Source organism: Peromyscus maniculatus, chromosome 19 (assembly GCF_049852395.1).
Source record: "Peromyscus maniculatus bairdii isolate BWxNUB_F1_BW_parent chromosome 19, HU_Pman_BW_mat_3.1, whole genome shotgun sequence".
NCBI lineage: Eukaryota > Metazoa > Chordata > Mammalia > Rodentia > Cricetidae > Peromyscus > Peromyscus maniculatus.
Genome location: NC_134870.1, coordinates 10,992,723 through 11,012,905, shown reverse-complemented (window position 1 = coordinate 11,012,905; position 20,183 = coordinate 10,992,723). Strand labels below are relative to the sequence as shown.

The 20,183-nt window shown below is 46.3% G+C and overlaps 1 protein-coding gene across 1 annotated transcript in view; it reads left to right on the top strand.

The window, feature by feature from the left end:
* The first annotated feature begins 410 nt into the window (after nucleotides 1–410).
* B4galt6 (beta-1,4-galactosyltransferase 6) overlaps nucleotides 411–20,183 on the top strand; it is a 66,505-nt gene continuing 46,732 nt past the window's right edge. Inside the window, exon 1 of the mRNA XM_006970209.4 lies at nucleotides 411–1,098. Within this exon, the coding sequence (XP_006970271.1) occupies nucleotides 984–1,098 (115 nt within the window). The 5' untranslated portion in view covers nucleotides 411–983. The remainder of the gene's footprint in view (nucleotides 1,099–20,183) is intronic.

The following is a 20,183-nucleotide window of genomic DNA, read 5'->3' as shown; positions in this document are numbered from 1 at the left end:
GGGACGCTGGAGCGGAGTGCCAGGACCAATCAGGACGCGCGGCGCTCCAGGGGCGAGGACTCTTGGTTCCCCTGCTCTGGGCGCAGCGCCGCCTGGCGAGTTGTGCACCGGCGGGCGGAGCCTGCAGGGGTCTCAGGGCGCACAGGGCTGTCGGGATTGTCCTCGTGGGTGTCCGCGATCCGCGATCACCGCGCGTTTGTCACCTCTTTCCTTCACCCTTCACCCTCCGGGCCCCGGCCGCGCGCCTCCGCCGGGTAGTCCCGGGTCTGTGCGGGGGCGGCACCTCCTCTCCCTCGGGCTCCGCGGCGGGAATGCGGCTGCCGTGGCCGGCTGGGCAGCGGGCGGCGGCAGCCAGCGGAGCTCGGGCGCATTCGCCGCTGGCCGGGACGCCGCCCTGGCCTGCGCTCGGCTCCCGAGGCCGCCGCTGCGCTCCGGGGCCCGGCGCGGAATGAGGTGCAGGCCGCGCGCCGGCGAGCGCCCCGCTCCGCAGCCCCCAGGTTCCCCGCGGCCGCCCGCGCCTCGAGTGCCCCGGAGCCCACGCTAGAGCTCCGCACTGGCCGCACTCGCCGGGGCGCAGGCCCACAGAACGCACGCGACCCGGCCCGGGTCCAGATCGCGGGGACTCACCTCTTGGACGCCGCCCGGGGTGCGGGGACCCCGACCCGCTGCAGCCTGTGGGCCGCGCTCCGCAACTCAGCGCATTCACCAGCCTGGCCCGCGGCTTTGGCCTCCACGGTGCCCGGTCCCCCGGCCTCCCTCCACCTTTCCCCGCATCCTCCCTCCACCCTTCCCGCTGCTCCGCCGCCTCCCATTCATTGCATCCGTTTCCCCTTCCCGGCTTGGTCCTCCCCTCCGAAGCTTCTCCGGCCGGACCCCGCTACCCTTTTGGGGTTCTCCGTACATTCATGGAAGTTTAGGGCCTGGACCGTGGCCCCGAGTTCGACCTGAGAGCGCAGCCCGCGCTGCCGACAGGACCAAGGAAGATGTCTGCGCTCAAGCGGATGATGCGGGTCTCCAATCGCTCCCTGATCGCTTTCATCTTCTTCTTCTCCCTCTCCACGTCCTGTCTCTACTTCATCTATGTAGCTCCAGGCATCGGTAAGCACCCGGACACACCCTCACCTCCTATGGTCAGAAAGAAGGTAATTGGGGTGTTCAGTCTTGGAAGATGAACCAAAGCATCTGATTTGACTTATTTCAAAACTGTCGAAGAAACTGCTTGGCCACGTTAGCTTGGTTAATACACCTTTCAAAGAACTTAAAAGGTGGCATTCGGTGGATGTAGGGAAACCAGGGCCTGGTGCTAGCCAGGTAGGGGTGGGGGTGGGGTGGGATGCCTCTGTCGCTTTCTTCAGGTAAGTTCGGTGTTTAATTGTTGTATTATTCAGACATCTTTATCTCCAGATACAATATCCGGTTATGAAAATATGATGGGGGAAACAGGACCTGTGAGGAAGGTCAAGAGTGTGTGCATGCTAGTGTTGTAGGTCAACAGACGTTTGCTCCATACTGGGGACATTTTAGGGGCTGAGTTGTTGAAACACAGCTTTGTTACTTAGTCGGCTTGGGTCTTCTTGTCAAAGTCATCTCTGCTTAACTTGTTCGGATTCCTGCTCAGGCAAAATGATGATTAAAATAATTATGCAAGGCAATTTATGGGCTTAAATTGTTAACTTTCTGTTAGTTGCGTTTGACTTTGGGTCCCCAATACACCTTTGCATGATCTTGGCTTCTTTATTGGAATATCCCAATTCCTCATTTCTCCTGCTGTTGACAAGGGGGCCACATGGCCTTGTTTCAGGGAGTGAAGATTTCTGTGAATTGATACGACTCTTAAAACACATCCTAGTCTCTAAACCTGGCTGAGTTTTCTTGTCACTCAGTGTTTATTGCTGAGTGACTTGGTAACAGTGAATATTCTGTCACTTCTCCTAAGATACTCAGTTGTCTTTTTTTGAGTCAGCGTTTCTCCCCTGAGTTAGCTAAAAATGTCATGCCTTTCAGAGAGGGAAAACATCTGCAGAATTTTGAGGTGAAATTCTTATCCCTGTAGAGGTGTGTGTGTGTGTGTGTGTGTGTGTGTGTGTGTGTGTAGGTGTGTGGGTGTGTGATAGATGATGGTAGTGAATTGCAGGGACAGACTGAAGCTTCATCCAGACTGATTTTTCATGAAAAAATTATTACTGTATAATCTTTTTTATTGGACTTAATTAAAGAGTATACAGTCAGATAATGATGCTTGGAAAAATCTTGACGTATCATTGCCAACTAGAAGTTTAGGGTAAAGTTTGAAGGAGTATGAATACTTGAACAATTTTGTCCTTTAGTTTGTGTTTTTCCCCAGGTAAAGAAAAACAACAACAGCAACAACAAGGACAAAACCCCCATTCTCTTGAAACTTTTGGTGCTTATGGCAGCATTTCACATCTCAGCCTGAGTCACGAATTGGGCAAATTCTCATACAGCTGGGATAGGCTGTGTAAGAATGGTTTTTATTGGCCTTAAGTTGGATGTTTTGAATCTCTTTCGTTAAGAAGTCTTTATTAATTCTGCCACACCAGCTAGTTTGTAGATATCAAAGGTATTTTACTATCTTTTCTGTCATTTAGTAGATTGGATATTATTTAGGATATTTAGGAAAAAAAAGGCTATAAGCAAAAAAATTCTTTCTTGCCATTTTAGACATCATATAAATCATCTACTTCTATAGAAACTTTTTTCCTTTTCATGTAACTCCTCAAAAGTTGGACCTCTTTGGAGAATGTTATTTTACCAGATATTTAGCTGTGAAAGAGTCTGCACAGGAATATTTTTTCCCCAATGTAATATTTTTATTAATAATTTGGGGAATGCACACAATGCACATAATGTACCCTGATCACACTCACTTCCCACAAGGATAATTTCAAAAAGTATCTTTCTTTATTGTGTTTGTGTATGTGTGTACAGGTGTGAACATGCAGAGGTGTGTGTGTGTGTGTGTGTGTGTGTGTGTTGTGTGTGTGTGTGTATGTGTGTGAAGGTCAGAATACAGCTTGTAGTCATCTCTCCTTCCACCGTGTGGGTTCTGGAGATCAAGTGCAGGCTGTCAGGCATGGCAGCCTGCAGCTTTACCTGTTCAGCCATCCTGCTGGTCCCTGACAAGATTTCTTTTTTTAGACTGGATTGCTCTATGTAGCCCTGACTGGCCTGAAACTCTCTATGTAGATATAAATGCTGAGATTAAAGGCATGCACCACCACACTCAGCAAGAATTTGTTTGAATTTATGATTTTGTATTTACAACTTTGAAAGGTCTCTCTTTGCTTTCTTGTTCCCTCTGTGATGCTGGGATAGGTGGTACTCAGGGCTGTGTGCGTGCAAAGAAAGCCTATATAACGGAGCTAATCCTGGGTCCTGCCTTTACATATATTGGGTAACGTGCTAAAAGGTTAAGCAGAGGAAATCTGCATCTCAGCTTTCCAGTGCTCATCTACTATCTGTAGATTGTTAAAATGCAGCTGATATGGGAGCCTGGTACACTTTTCTTATTTGAGTGTGCAATGTTGCAATAGAACAGCCAATGTCGTACAACCTTGACAATTGTCTTGCAAGCAACTAGGTTAATGTGGTTTGGAAGAAAATAGCCTCCAAAGGGAGTGGCACTGTTAGGAGGTGTGGCCCTGTTGGAGGAAGTGTGTCACTGTGGGGGCGGGCTTTGAGGTCTCTTTTGCTCAAGCTTCCCTCGGTGTGACTTTCAGTCAACTTCCTGTTGCCTGCAAAGATGTAGGACTCTCAGCTGTTCCTCCAGCACCACATCTGCCTGCACGCCACCATGATGATAGTGGACTGAACCTCTGAAACTGTAAGCGGGCCACCTCAATGAAATGTGTTCCTTATAAAAGTTGCCACCATGGTCATGGTGTCTTTTCACAGCAATAAAAAACCCTAACTAAGACAGAAGTAATAATTTAAATTACTCTATTTTGAGAACCTTATAATTAAAAATGTTAACAATGAAGCCAGGAAGAAAAGCATGTTAGCCAGACATAAATGATATGAATTTGTTAAGCCAGTGTCTGCCTCCCCTGTACCCTTGTGCTTTGGGGGAGAGAGTAGAAACCAGTGTCTGCCCCCACCCTTATGCTATGGGAGGAGACCAGTGTCTGCCCACACCCTTGTGCTAGTTTTTGGGGGGTTGGGAGGTTTTTTTCCTCTTTCTTTAAGTTTGAGAAGTTTTTTGTTTTTTTCTTTTTCTTTTTTTCCTTTTGATTTTTCAAGACAGGGTGTCTCTGTGTGGCCCTAGCTGTCCTGGAACTCACACTGTAGACCAGGCTGGCCTTGAACTCAGAGATCCACTTGCTCTCTGCTTCCTGAGTGCTGGGATTAAAGGTGCAAGCTACCTCTGCCTAGCTGGGAAGAAGTTTTCTAAAATTCAAAGTTTTGCTAGAAAATTCAAATTTTGTGTTTGGTGGCAAAGGCTGTCTGCTCTCTCTCTCTCTCTCTCTCTCTCTCTCTCTCTCTCTCTCTGTTTCTCCTCTCTCTCTCTCTCTCTCTCTCTCTCTCTCTCTCTCTTTCCCTCTCTCTCTCTCTCTCCCTCTCTCTCTCTTTCCCTCTCTCTCTCTCTCTCTCTCTCTCTCTCCCTCTCTCTCTCTTTCCCTCTCTCTCTCTCTCCCTCTCTCTCTCTCCCTCTCTCTCTCTCCCTCTCTCTCTCCCTCTCTCTCCCCTCTCATGTATGTGTGTGAGGTCACTTTCTTCATGTCTGAGAAAATGCAGGTCAGATACACAGATCTAACCACAGTGTGTCAGCTGTTTTCTGAAGTGAAAATGGTGTGGAAAATGTGGTCAGTTGAGTTCCTAGTACAGCGGCCAATTGCATAAATGCTTTTCCTTGAGGCCCCTGGTGCCTAGGTGCTGCATTCTGAGCCTCACAGGCCATCACTTATCGCTTTGTAGTTTCATTGGACATACTGATATACAATCTTGCCATTCACTTTCTCACCCAAGTTACATCCTGGAGCAGAATTTACCTTTGACTGAATTATGCCACATAGAAGTTCTTCTTACTGTTTTTTTTATTTCCTTCTTATTTTATGTGTATTGGTATTCTGTGCATCATCTGCATGCAGAAGCCAAAAGATGTTGGATGCCATGGAGCTGAAGTTACTGATGGTGGTTAGCTGTCATGTGGGTGCTGGAGACTGAAACTAGGTCTTTTGAAAGAGCAACCAGTGCTCTTACCCAGCTGAGGTGTCTCTCCAGCCGCTCTTTTCCTTCCTTCTTTCCTCCCCTACCCGACTCAGAGACAGGGTTTTTCTGTATAGCCATGGCCATCCTGGAACTCACTCTGTAGACCAGGCTGACCTCGAACTCACAGAGATCCACCTGCCTCTCTCTCCCGAGTGCTGGGATTAAAGGCGCCCACCACTACTGCCCAGCTCCAGCCCCTCTTGTCAAAAACTGTTTCAAATCTAAGGCTCTTTGAGCCACATCATATCCATTTGTTTGTTGGGTGTCACTGTGTTTCTCTACCTTTTGGGTCCAGACACATTTGGTCAGGTGCCTCTCCCCCAGACAGTTCTTCCATCGTTTAGTTTACTCTGTCTTGGGCCTCTTTACCTGCACGCATCTCCTTCTGCCCTTCTCCCTTATGAGCCGACAGGCCACACAGTGTACACAGCCAATCTGGTTAGTTTTCTGTTTTCTTGGTGCTGCTCTGCATTTGCTGGGCTGTTTGGGGCCTCGTCTAGCGTGAGTTCAATATTACTCAAAGCTCCATTATTTTAAGTACAAGTTGAAACATTTTCCCTGATACATATTCGGGAAACACAAGATAGTGTTTTTACACGAGGAACTTCAGTGCTGAGGGAAACCGGGCTGTAGATAAGTCTCTGGGAGCCATCCCACAGGAAGTCTGTGGCTGCTTTGCCCTAGCCTTCCCGGCAGAGGTAGGAGTCAGGCATTCTGTTTCATGCCTGCCTCTGTGTGTGATTGCCAAGAGGTGAGTGCAGCGTCCTTCTAGGGCATTGAGCTGGCTGTATTGAGAATAGACTTCCATTTATTAGGGAGCCGTTTCCAATATAACTTGCCCTGCAACACAATTGTATCCTGTTGCGTCAGAGGAGCCGTTGGTTTGGCTGGAGCCCCCAAGAGAAGCTGGACAGTGGGGTCTGGAAGACTTGAAAAACGATGACGACAGTTCTTTGTGGAGGTTGGCACCATGAAGGAGCTTCAGTGTACACGATAGAAAGCCTAAGAGAGGGTGAGGGATGGTTATAGATTCCTAGGGTGGGTAGAATAGGACTGATTTATATCCAGCACAGCAAAAGCTTCTGGAAAATGCCAGTAGTCTGGTTCCATATGGCTATTCCTTAGGGTGTGGAGAGGAAGGTTGCTAAAAGGTCTTTAGGGCTCCACATCCAGCCCAGCGCTCGGGTCGCTGACGTTCCCAGCAGAATGAACTGGTCTGGCCCACACAGCTTTATCTAAAGGACGATAAGAAAGAATTAGATGTGCCTGCCACCCACAGGGCAGTATCCGAGGGAGACTGCTTAGCTTCTGTGGGAATGGGGAGGTTACCGTCCTTTCGTCACCAAAGCCTTTTTCCTGGTCAGCCTTTCTTGGTCTTTGGGGGCAGAATCTGGTTGGCCACTTTGTCTGAAACCCTGTGGGTCTTTCGGTTACTTGGGCCTCCCTGGAAGGCCTGCTGGAAATGAAAATGGCGTGGGTGGTGTGGGGTATCTAAGAAGACGTATGCGTTTGTGGGAGGTAGCTCAGGTCTTTGCTCAGAGGCTGGCCTGATATCTTGCTTTGGCTGGCTCTGGGCTACCTCAGCAGGTAGTTACTTGCCTTGCACCTTTTTAATGTGCTCTTCAGCTTCCTAGACTCAGGTACCTTTCCAGGCCTTGCTACGTGACCTGTGCCTTTGGAGCTGATTTAGCCTGCTTTGTGTTGAAAAGGCCCTTTGTGGGTTTTTTTTTTTTTTTTCCCCCTCTTCAAGTTCCCTGTTCTTCTCTGGGGCCCTTTCCCGCAGTCCTTCTGACTTGGTATTGGTCACATTTCGCCTCTGGGCCTGCCTTGCTGTTTTGTGCTATTTTTGTTCTGTGAGTAGCAGGGCTCAGCAGGAGTTTTGCGAAGGGGAAAGAGACAGCCCTTTGTTTTAGAGTCATCCTAGCAGGAAGGATGGGAAATGTAGGGCAGACACAGAGACGGGGAGACCAGGTAAGACGCTCCTGCTCCTGACAGGGTTCCAGCAGGAGGAGTTAGATCCAGATCACAGTGGGCGATGAGAGCCGTGGGCTGGCAAAGGGGCAGCTTCCCTGGGATGCTCAGGTTCTCACTCAGACCCCAGGTGACCAGTCACAGAGGACGTCCAGGGGCTGGGATTGAGGGAGCGGTTTCGGCTTTAGGGTATGGTAATTGGATGCTTCTGGACTATCCAGGAAGAATTTGTCACTGACTAGGTAGTTAGAGATAAGGGCTTGGAGCCTAGAGGGCAGCTTTGGGTGTCGCTATCATACAGGAGGGTGGTGTTTATCTTTGTCTTGTCCATCATATATATCCCCCCCCCTCCCCGCCACCCAGGAGTCATCTCATTTGAGCAAGTTTTGCAGCCTACACACCAAGTTAACTACTTCTGAGCATGGTCTTCAGTGATTGCAGGAGAATATCAAGAAGGTCCAAGTGCCCTTTGGACTTCTTCCTAGGGGGTCTGCCACCTTCTAACTTCCCACCTGGAGTCAGTGAAAGGTTTCAGATTTCACAGGGCGGCGGGGGGTGGGGTGGGGACATTGTGGCAGACCACCCTCGTGCGTAGGATTTACTGGATAAAAAGAATTGTTACCACCAGGGACATAGAAACTGCAGCATGGCAGAGGCTTTGAGGAGAGTTCAGGCCAGGAGACAGAGTGGCGATCCCTTCTGACAGCTCTCATAGGAAGAGAGTGGTTTCATGGAGGCATGTAGTCAGGCTGTAGCCGATTGTTCTCCAGCTGGCAGAAGGAGAAGGGCAGGGGGCTTGCATTGCCAGCCACTAAGAAACGCACACCTATAAGATGTGGGGGAGGGGCGGAGGAGGCACAGATCTGGTTGAGGTGTACCCATTATGGGCGGGGGTGGGGTGGGGGATGTGTCCTCGCTAGTCGCCTTCTGGTTGATGTCTTAGCACTTGGCAACATCCCTGTGGAAGTGGGAATGGGGTCTGCCATTGTCTTGGAATTTGGGCACCTGGGGAGTCTGTTAAGAGGTCAGAGATTCACCCACAGGCTCTTGGCAGGAGGCTTGGCTTTTCCCTCCATGGAGAGGCTGCTGCAGGTTGGTGTGGCATGAGCCACAGTCCGGCTTAGATTCTAACAGTCTGTAGGCCCCTTCCTTGCCCACGCACAAGTAGCCCCTCTGAAGGATGGCCTCCAGCGGTGGGATGGCCACTCACGAGTAGTATTTGTAATTCTGCCCTTAGTGTCAATGAAAATTAATGTCAATCATATGACCCTGTGGGAAACTAGGTAATTTTTTGACTCATAGAAATCTGGTTCAACTCAGTGCTGTTCTCCACCTTATTTGGTGGTGAGTGAATTTGAGAGCTGGTAGGTCTTCACAGCAGGATGAACAGCCATGCTTTTCATTTCTGCCTTCCAGTATTTATTAAAGATAAAAATAGCCATGCCTGTGAATATTTGTAAAGGAGAAGTCCGAGCCTGGGCTGGTAGGTGTCTGTGTATGATAGATATTTCAAACATTATTCAGAACTGTGGGAAGAGGTATGTGTTGGGAAGTTGTATAGACATGGTGAATATGGTAGTTAGTTTTTGAACCCACCCAAGCCATATTGAACACAGGGTTTGTTTTATTTTTAAGACAGGGTCTCTAGTTCAGACTAGCTAGAATTCTCTATGTAGGTAAGAATGGCTTTGAACTTCCGCCTCCCTCTCTGGAGTTGCTGGGACGACCAGTGTGGGCTTTTGTGCCCAGCATCTGTAGTGTTGAGAACATTGAGGCACACACTGTATCAGCCGAGCTACATCTGAAGTCCCATTTCCTGTATCTTACCTCTGAAAATCTTGGTTCTGATCATGTTGAAAACACAATGCATCCCGCTTAAACAACTACAGAGCTTTTCTCATCATTGGACCTCGTGCTCTGGCGGTTCCAGGTGTGGTTGTGGCTGTCCTCATCACAGTTCCCATGTTTCATTCTCTGTGCAAGGGTGTGGAGCCGCGAGAGCCTGGGGCATAGATGCAGTGGTGTCTTGGATGCCATGGTTGTTGCTGAAGAAGTGTCAGGAGCAAAACCCCAAAAGTGGCCCATCATGTTGTCCACCCTGGAGTGCCATGGTCAGTCAGTGTGGCTGCACTGTTTGCAGGAAGGGGAAGGACAGGCCCCCACACATCATCCCCTGCTCCAGGTCTCATTCAGCATGTCTGGAAGAGCTGGAATGTGTATGGTAGGATACCTGACTCTTGGATCTGTGTGGAAGGAAATTTCCAATTTTGCCTGGTTAAAGATGGGGGAGAAATGAGCCCCATCTCTCTCTCTCTCTCTCTCTCTCTCTCTCTCTCTCTCTCTCTCTCTCTCCCTCCCTTCCTCCCTTTCACCCCCCCTCTCTCTCAAATCAGTTTGAATAGCTTTTGTGTAGATGAAAAATAAAATAAAACACTTTTGGATAGCCTCAGCAGTGAGGGTAATTACAAGACTCATTGTAGGTTACACGTCATTCAGTTATCTTCAAAAATGAACAAAAAAATTGAACAAAAAGTTGTATTAGTTATCTGGGAAGGGGAAGGGGCTGGTTACCACTCTATTTAGCTTTTATGTTGCTGTCATAAACCATTCTGACCAAAGCAACTTGGAAAGAGTTTATTTCCTCTTAGACTTCCCGGTCACGGAACCTCACCGAGGACAGTGAGAACAGGAATCCAAGGCAGGAACCAGGGAGGAACACAGCTTGCTGGCTCCATCACTAACTTTTTTTTTTACAGGGCCCACCCAGGCCCACTTGCCCAGGGATGGCACTACCCATACTGAGTTGGTCTGTCCTGCACCAATTGATAATCAAGTCAGCCCCTCACAGACATGCCCACAGGCCAATCTGATGAAGACAATCATTCAATAGAGACTTTTTGCCTTTTTTCAGGTGACTCTAGGCCAGTGGTTCTTAACCTTCTTAATATACAGTTCCTCATATCGAGGCAACCCCCAACCATAAAATTATTTCATGCTACTTCATAACTGTAATTTTGCTACTGTTATGAATTGTAATGTAAATATCTAATATGCAGGATATCTGCTCTGCGACTCCTGTGACAGGGTCGGTCAACCCCAAAGGGGTCGTGACCCACAGGTTGAGAAGCACTGTTCCAGGCTGTCACGTTGACAGTTAATGCTGACTAGGGCAGTCACAAACTTAAGGTTTAACATTACTAGGCGTAGTGGCGTCATCGACATACGTGTAATGGCTGACAACATCCTTTCTGCTCGCTCACTCCTATTTCACCTCAGCGGGGTTTTTGCAGGGGCTCAAATCAGATGCTGCCAAACTCTGCTAGGACCAGAAAGCAAATGTGCCCACAGGAGTCGAACCATGAAATAGCAAATCAAACCTGCCCAGGAAACACCACCGACAGACATGACACTTGGGGCTCCGAGAGGAGGAAGCAAATGTGTTCTCCAGAGACGTGTTCATGAAAGACGTTGCAGCACCCTGAAATATCTACTTCCTTCCTGGGCTGGCCTGATCTTCACATCCAACCTCAGGATCACTCACACACCGCCTTCTGTGTTTCTGTCCTGACAAAAGAACTTTTTAAATATTGTCATTGTATCCTGCAGGAATTAACAACAACAACAACAACAACAACACTCAGAGGGGAAAGGGAGTTGAAGTGAAGACAGGCTGTCTGCTTGGCCGGGTACCTTGTAAGGTCAGGCCATGGGGGCAAAAGCCAGCTTGGTCCAAGGCAGCCAAGACAAAGCACCAGAAATTGGATACTGGGAGCACGAGGCCTGAAAGACTCCCAAATATGACCCGGGAACCCACGCCCTAAAATACCCTCTGCAGGTTCCTCCTCCAACTCTCACTCATTATGGTTACGTTTTGATACTATTGAAAGCAGCTTTCAGATATGAATGTTTAAGCTTTATTTAGAGTGGTCTGCTTTAATGTGCTTATTTCCCAGGAATATCTCCAGATGCACTCCTTTTTTTCCCTTTCATACCCTTTCCTTCCTTTTAGCTTTATTGAGACAGGGTCACATTCTATAGCCTTGGCTTTTCCAAACTCACTATGCAGACCAGATTGGCCTTGAACTCACAGAGATCCACCTGCCTTTGCCTCCCTAGGGCTGGGATTAAAGATGCAGCCACAATGCCCAGCCTTGCTTTCTTTTTTTTTTTTTTATTAGCTTGAGTTTGCTGTTCAAGATAATGGGCCCCTTTGAGGCAGTTGTATGTGTTATATATACATATTATGTACCTTGATCCTGTAGCCTTCCTGGAGCACTTCCTTCTGACGGTTCCCTTCTACCCACACCTCTCAGTAGAGCTGCTGATTGCAGCTCTCACGCATTTTAAGCACGTACCTAGATGCTTCTGACAAACACCGAAGGTGGTATTGGTGGTGTTGGGGAATTAAGTACAGCCTAGGTTGACTTTTGTTTTGTGTAGTTGAGGATGACCTTGGAATTCTGATCCCCTGCCTCTACCTCTTGAGTGCTGGGATTATGAATGTGTACACTCAAGTTGGTTGATGCAGTGTTGGGTTTGAACCCAGGTCTTGTGTACATTGGTCAAGTGTCCTACCAATTGAGCTGCATTTCCTGCTCCCGGGTCTGCTTTTCTGAATTGATCATCTGATGCCATTTGATCGTTCACAGAACTAGTGCCGGTTTCTAAAAAACCAGAATCACTTGTTTGAAGATAGAAGTGGCTGACTACCATGATAAATAATTTCTTTCATCAAGAGCAGTGTATAGATAAATTGCTTAAAAGAGTGATACTATATGTTCATTTGTAGGTTAGCAGTGACTAGGGAATTTGGTCGTGAGTTGATCTAAATATGTTATTTATCATTTTTAATTATTAGAAAGATATGCAGCAATCCCTTCACAGAATTAATAAAAGTTCTTAAAATATATAGCACTACAGTGTTCCCAATAGGTGTAATTTAAAAATAGCATTTTCCACTATTTGACTAGAAAAAGCTTCTTAAAATATCTTTACAAGAGAGCTAGAGAGATGGATCAGTGGTTAGGATCACTGGCTGTTCTTGCAGAGGACCTGGGTCCAGTTCCCAGCACCCACATGGTGGCTCACAACCATTCATAACTCCAGTTCCAGGGGATCTGGTACCCTCCTCTGAACTCCCAAGAACACCAGGCACCATGTGCATGTGCTGCACATACATGCAGGCAAAACATTCTTACACATAAAATACAAGAATCGAATCTGAAAATGTAAAATATCTCTACAATAGTATCTTTAAGTGGTTGCCTAACGTTTGTTACTGAAGCGTGGTATCTTGGATGAAACAGGTTCCATCCTGTTGGTTTTACATATTTGATAATATTAATATAACATTGACTAAAGTCACCTCAGCTGCTGAATAAAATAATGTTACATAGATTGTCTTTGATAACCGAGGAGCTGGTAAATGCCTGGAGTACCAACTGTTCAGAAGCCTGAACCAGGAGGCTTACTTGAAGCCAGGAGTTTGAAGCCAGCCTGTACAATAAAATAAGGCAAAAATTCTTAGAATAGAGGAAAGAGAAAAGAAAAAGGACACAGGAAAGTGTAACTTCTCAGTCTGGTGTAATGTCCAGTTTGACTCTAGGAAGGAAGAGGAACTGGATTGTTTCCATGTGAGTCAACAGGCAGAAGAGACAGAACTGTATAGTACCTTGTTTCCTGATCTAAAAACATCCCTTGGGCTTGGAGGTTGCTCACATTCATGTTCTGCCCAGTGTCTTCTTTTCTGCCTCTGGTTTTAGACTCACTCTCTTCGTGTGAATAAGTTCTGAAGTTTTAATCATCAAAACGCAGAGTGGTTGGAGATAGAAAACATCGCTTATACCATGCCTCCTTCCTGTATCTGTTTAATACAGTTCTTAAGTGGGTAGGGATTTGGTTCATGTTCATCTTATGGATGCTGAAAATGCTAATTTGTAATGCTTCCAAGGCGTGTTTACTTGTGGCTTTGTCTTTGGTAACATCATCGAGTTTCCTGATTAGATTTTGCAAATCTGTTCCATCGCCCATCTTCCTTTCCTGAGTCCCTCGCTTCCTTCTGGTTTCACTTCCTCATTAGCTTTGTTAGGGTCCTTGTAATACTTGGAAGAAACTAAGCACGCATTCTAGGTGACTCATTGTGCGCTAACAAATGCAGGACATGCAGCTGTCCTTTGTCCTTCCTTAGTTTTTTCATGTCAGTGGGTGCCAAGTGTCCTCTTTGAAATATGTTACATTGAAACAAGGATGAACCTGTGCCTGGCAGTTTGTCTTTGAGATCTTGATTCCTTCACTTCTTTCTTCCTTCTTTCAGATTTATTTGTAAATTAAATGAACTTTAATTAATTAATTGATTTTTAAGGCAGGGTCACTCTACAGACCAGGATGGCCTTGAACTAACTCATAGAGATCTGCCAGCCTCCCCTCCTGGGTGCTTGGATTAAAGGGGTGTGCCACTACACCTTGCAAACTTACTGTATTTTTAACTATTTGTATGTGTGTGTCTGTGTGTGGGTATGTGCATGTGAGTGTGGGTGCCCTTGGAGAACAGGAGAATAGATTCATCAGATCTAGAGTTACAGGCAGGTAAGCTATCCTAAATGGGGACTGAGAGCACTGTGCTTTCTTAACTGCTAAGCCATCTCTTGAGCTCTGGTTTGTTTTTGAGACAGGATCTCATGTAGTTGCAGTTGGCCTTGTGATAATTACAAAACCAAAGATGACCTTGAACTTCTGTTCTTCCCACCTCTGCCTTTCAGTCTCTCTCTCTCTCTCTCTCTCTCTCTCTCTCTCTCTCTCTCTCTCTCTCTCTCTCTCTCTCTCTTTTGCAGTACAGGGTATGAGACCTTTGTGCATGGTAGGCAAGTGAAGCTCCCAATGAACCGAGGACCCAGGGTCTTGATTCTGAATGTACATGGCCCCTTAGTTTCCAGCAGTGCTTGGTAAACAGTAGGCAGTAAATATCTGCTGGGCAAACTTCCTCCACCCTGACTAGCTTTAATATAAAGCTGTTGGAAAAGTCAGTTTTGTTTAAAAATCAAAGTTATGACCAGTCTTAACACACATGCCCTCCAAGCAAAATTGTAGCCGTTAACGGCACCATGGACATGATAGGTGTGCTGTGGAGGCACTCCGGTTAATTTTTAGTGCCTATGTCAGCAAAGCATGCGCTGTTGGATGGGGTTGGAAACCGTCCTGTTCTGCCTGTTATCACTGCTTCTTATCACTTGTTGAAGTGGGACTCTGAACAGAGTTCCTGCTCTCCTCCTGAGTCAGTTCATGATTGACTTGGAACTACAGGTCAATGGTTTCCATAGTCAATTGCTTTGAGGCCGTGCCTGAATTACCATCTTTGTGTTATGACACTCTATAACTCTTTGGCCTAATGGGGATTGTTTATCAGCCTGGCACAGTCCTAATGTTTAGTTTTGGGTTTTAATCCTTCCTCTTCAGCAGTGGCTCTCAACCTTCCTAATGCTGTGACCCTTTAATACAGTAATACAGTGCCTTATGTTGTGGTGACCCCCCCCCAACCATAGAATTATTTCACAACTAATTTTGCCACTGTTATGAATCATAATGTAAATATCTGTGACCAAAGGGTCATGACCCCACAGGTTGAGAACCCTACAAAGTACAAACCATATTTTATGCTTGACCTGGCCTAATCCTGGTGTTAGACCATGATTATTATAAGTATATTTTCTTTTGTGAAGATGAGCAGCTTCTGGAGGTTTATTAAGCATGGCACTGAATGTGCAAAGAAGCTAAGTTTCCAGCGCCTAAAGCAGCTGTTTAGAAGATTGTTGTACTTCCTAGAAACCCTTAGGTGACTGGCTCAGCAGGTAACAGCAGGTAGGTGGCGTGGGGCGTTTTGAAACACTGTCTCCTCATGTGTTCTTAAGTGATGTGGGAGGCAGCTTCTCTCCTGTTATTTTGTCCCTTCTGGCTCTGATGTTAATTGTAGACTGTAGTCTGGTTTATGGTGATACTTTCTTCATGATTATTTGTGTGTGTGTGTGTGTGTGTGTGTGTGTGTGTGTGTGTGTGTGTGTGTGTGTGAGAGAGAGAGAGAGAGAGAGAGAGAGAGAGAGAGAGAGAGGAGGAGGAGAGAGAGAGAATGTGCATGTGAATGTCTGTGAGAGCAGGCTTTTTTCTGCCCTGTAGGTTTTGGGGATCAAACTCAGGTTGTCAGGCTTAGTGCCCCTGCCCCCCCCCCCATAACTTTTTGTCTTGAAGATCTCTCTTTTTCCTCACTTGGTCTCCTGTATTGCTCTAAGTTGCTGTCCCTCAGACCCTTCAGATCTAATTGGATGTTACCTCTGGGCTGTTTTCTTTTTTGTTTTTCCCCTTCTGATCTCATACTGAAGAAAGCTGACTCCCTTTCAGCTAGTACATTAGTTTCTGAGGTCTGCATGCCTCCCGACACCCATACCTTAAAACACGGGGAATGATCTCTCCCGAGGCTTGACACCTGAAATGAAGGCTGTAATGGCAGGCTGCTTTGTCCTGAGGTTGCAGGTACCTGTTGGTCTCCCGGTCTGGGATCACATGAGTTTCTGCCTCTGTCGTCACGTGCTTTCTGTGAGTCCACACCCACATCGCACCCCCTTTCCCTTTCTGTTATAAGAGCCACTGCCACTGGATAATCCAGACAATCCAGAATGGTCTCTTCACTCTGCTTTGCTTTAGGCTGGGTGTCAGTCAGCCCCTATGTGGTTTGTCCTCCCTGTCCCTCTATGGACCACAGCTACCCAGGCTTCCAAGGCTGGCAGCTTCTCCTCCCCTCTGCTGGCATCTTATCCCACCCTAGTCTCCTCAGTTCCCTTCCATCTGTTTCAGCCATCCACACATGCACCGGGAGCTGTCCAGCTTATCGTCCATTGCTACTAAACTCGCCGGTGGCTGAGTGTCACACTTGAATCCTTGCTCCCTTCCTCCTCAGAGCCTCTGCTCACACTGCCATTGGCAGAAATGCCCCTCCCTCCCTGCTCTTCATTCTCTGAGTGCCACAAATGGTTCCACCCGGGCCACAGGCATACTCAGACCCTCCCCTTCTAAGGAATCTTCTCTTCTCCTTGCTGGCTGCCCACTTTCCTTTCGTGAAATGTACTGTCCACAGAACCACTGACTCTTCTCCTTTCGTTTCCAGAAGACACTGCTGTCTCAGAGGTTGGCAGGGACCTCCTCATAGCATTGTCAGGAGGTGGAGAGGTATGATGGTGACTGCTTCATCACTTACAATAAGGATGTGGTTTTCTCATTGCCCCACCTCAATTTCTTTATTTATTAATGGCAATAATAGTAGTACCCACGGAGCTGCCGGAGAGAATTAATTAAAGATGGCACACATAAAGGCGTATGTAGGGTGCCTGGCAAAGCTCATGTCGTATGTCATGTGTTAGGAGGTCTTTTCTCCTAAATTATCTTTTTATTTTATTGTACTTTTTTTTTTTAATTTAAGACTTATTTTATTTAGGTGGCCACAGAGGCCAGAGGATGGTGTCAGAGCCCCTGGAGTTGCAGTTACGGGCCATTGTGAGCCAACTCACGTGGGGGCTGGGAATGGAACCCTAGCGCTCTTCAAGAACAGCTAGCGCCCTTAACCACTGAGCCATCCCTCCAGTCCTCAAGCTATCCCAGTCTTTTCCTCTGTAGCCTTTGCAGCATTTAACCTAGTTGGCTTCTTTGTAGTCTGTAGGTTCTTCTGAGGTTAAATAATTTAGGGGTCATTTAGCCTTAGTCCTCCTGTGTGTCATCTGCATAATGGGCTCATTACCTTCTCGTATCCATCGAGACCAGTCTATTCCACCTTGTGCTGTTACTTTCATGTCTCCTAGCTGTGGTTCCAATCCCTTTCTTAGCTGCAATCCCACCATTATAAGTGCTGCCAGATTGCCTGCCCCTCAGGTCCCCTTTGGAAGCACCTGTCCATTTGACTGTAAGGCACTCAGCAGCAAGGTGTGTCTCCGCAGTCAGGAACCTGGATATCAGTGCTGGAGATCTCCCTGTCCATGGACACTTTGATGTCCCTGCACATGCTGTGGCCTCCTCACCATCAGTGCTCCACACTTCCAGTGAGCAGAGCTGGGTGTGGAAGGGTGGTCAACTCAAGCTTTTTACAAACCCCTTAATGTTTTTATAGTGGAGAAGGGGGGCAGGTTCACGAAGCCCCTGTCACAAGCCCTGGCTAGAAAGCCTAGACACTTTGGCAAACTATTGCCTTTTGAAGTTTTTTCTTTTTCTTTCTTTTCTCCAAGGTGTTTTTATGGTGTTTTTCTTCCTTCTGAAGGGATAACTGGCAAACAAGTTGGATTTATGTCTCATTATGTAGAGGGAAGTAGAAAATGAGCCAATTAAAAAACACACAGCATGGTTTTAATTAAGTAGTGGTGCTTTTTAGTATATTTCAGAGTTGTCTCAAGACATAAGGGCAAATGCAAGAAAGACAACCTTACTCATTTTCTGAATTATGATTTCACAAATTGGAATAAAAAAAATTAGATCAGGATTTTTTTTTCTTAAAGTCTTACCAGCGAGAGATTGCAGTTGCTATTGGCGATAATTAGCTGGGATGCAGCTGCATGTGGGTCAGTGCAGCTGTATGATGTTGGGGACTTTGTCCTGGTGGTTTGTTTAGCGTGACTTGTAGGTGCATCATTGTGTCTCTGTCAGCTGCTCTGTGTTTAAGCACATCTTCATTCCCAAATGGGTTCCTGTCTTCAGGGACCAAACCCAGGAGGGCCATTCACCTGAGGGATGGAATTGTCTTAGCTGTAAATGATTTAAAGTAGACTAATAGATTGCTCCTTGCTGTTGAGAATGGTCCCCAGCTCCTCCTCATGTCTGTTCCTCCATTCATGCAGTGAATATAAAATGCATTCCTTTATTAAAAAAAAAATCATCGTCATGATAATCTGTTTTTTTTTTCCCTAAACAATTTTGTACCTGTAGTTGAAACTATGTGTATTTTAGAGTTATGTCTCTAAGACCCAGGGTAATGTCCCCGAACTCTTAACACCTTAGCATCCACTCAAGGGCAAAAGTGCAGTAAAATCATGTCATGTTTCTAACCGTACACGATAAACGCACTATAAAATGCATGATAAAAGTCTAAATAAGTTAAGTTCAGTTAGGAGCACTCTCCAACAGACACATCCAAGCCTGGGTATTCATTCTGTGAGAGTATCATTCCTCTGCACTGACAGCTTTTCGTCATGTGGACAAATCTGTTAACCAAGTCTTGCTGGTGCCTAACTGCTGTGGGAATGAACTGCTTACCTGAATGGAGTCCTGAAGGTTTGGCTTTGTGATGAAACTAGTTAACATGGAAGGGGGATGGGAGGTATCTGGTACAATGCTACCTATTTAAAAAACAGAGCTGAGGTCCTGTAGGCTGTCTCATGTGGGGTCCCCAAAGAGGATCTCCTGACTTAGCTCCCTGCCTGCTCAAGGGAGTGTAACACCTTAGTTAAGGCATTCTGGAGTCTGTCAGTTTACTGATTTCCTCAACAGATAGAAATTAGGGACTGCTTTTAAAACACCTCAAAGAATTAAGGCTACAAACCTGTGCACCGACAGTTGCTTTTTCATATTTTGTGTTTGAAAGGAATTATAGTACTTTGAGTAATTAACTCATAGAAATGATCCAAGTGGCTGTCAATTCCAAGTTATTCCTCCTTTCAGACACATTGAGGCTTTATGGGGCTCCAGAATGGTGACCCATCCAGATGTTCTGGTGATCTCTAGACCCCATCCAGGTGTTCTGGTAATCTGTAGACCCCATCCAGGTGTTCTGGTGATCTGTAGACCCCATCCTGGTGTTCTGGTGATCTGTAGACCCCATCCTGGTGTTCTGGTGATCTGTAGACCCCATCCTGGTATTTTGGTGATCTGTAGACCCCATCCTGGTGTTCTGGTGATCTGTAGACCCCATCCTGGTGTTCTGGTGATCTGTAGACCCCATCCTGGTATTTTGGTGGTCTGTAAACCCTATCCTGGTGTTTTGGAGATCAGTAGACCCTCATCCTGGTGTTCTGGTGATCTGTAGACCCCATCCTGGTGTTTTGGTGATCTGTAGACCCCATCCTGGTGTTTTGGTGATTTGTAGACCTCATCCTGGTGTTATGGTGATCTGTAGGAGACTCCATCCTAGTGCTTTGGTGGTCTGTAAACCCCATCCTGGTGTTATGGTAATCTATAGCATATTCCCTGTAAGATAAGGGGTTACCTTTGTGGAGTTTTGGGTTTTAGTGAATTAATACAGAGTTTTAAAAAGTGAGTTTTGAATTAGAGGACTGTATCCTTATAATAAATATCTCTTTTGAAATGATTATGTTTATATGAACTTAAGGAATTTTACTACAATTTGTGTATTTAGTCTTGGCCTGTTAGCTAGAAGGATGTTGCCACTTAACGTTTTTTGATTTTTGTTTAAAAGTTTACGTTTATGTATTTCTGTGTATGCATATATATGTGTGTGTACTCACATGCTGTAGTGCACATATGGAGGTCAGAGAACAACTTTTGGGAATTGGTTTTCTTCTTCAACTATATGGGTACCAGGGCTCAAACTCAGATCATTGGGCTTGGTGGCAGGCACCTTTATCCACTGAGACATCTTGTTGGTCCCTATTTTAATTTTTAAAAGTCCACTTGTTCCTAAGTTTTTCATTCGTTTGTTTTTTTGTTTTGTTTATTTTTTGAGAGAGGGTTTCACTGTGTAACAGCCCTGGCTGACCTGGAACTTGCTCTGTAGACCAGGCTGGCCTCAAACTCACAGAGATCTGCCTGCCTCTGCCTCCCTAGTGCTGGGATTTAAGGTGTGCTCCACCACACCCAGCATTCCTAAGTTTTTTAAAGCAGGAAACAGTCGCCTTGTATTTTGTTTTCTCCTTTGACATGGTAGGTAATTGAGTGTCACTTTTTGGGTACTTTGCTAAGTCTGAATCTTCCTAAGAAAAATCTTACCATTTCATGACCTT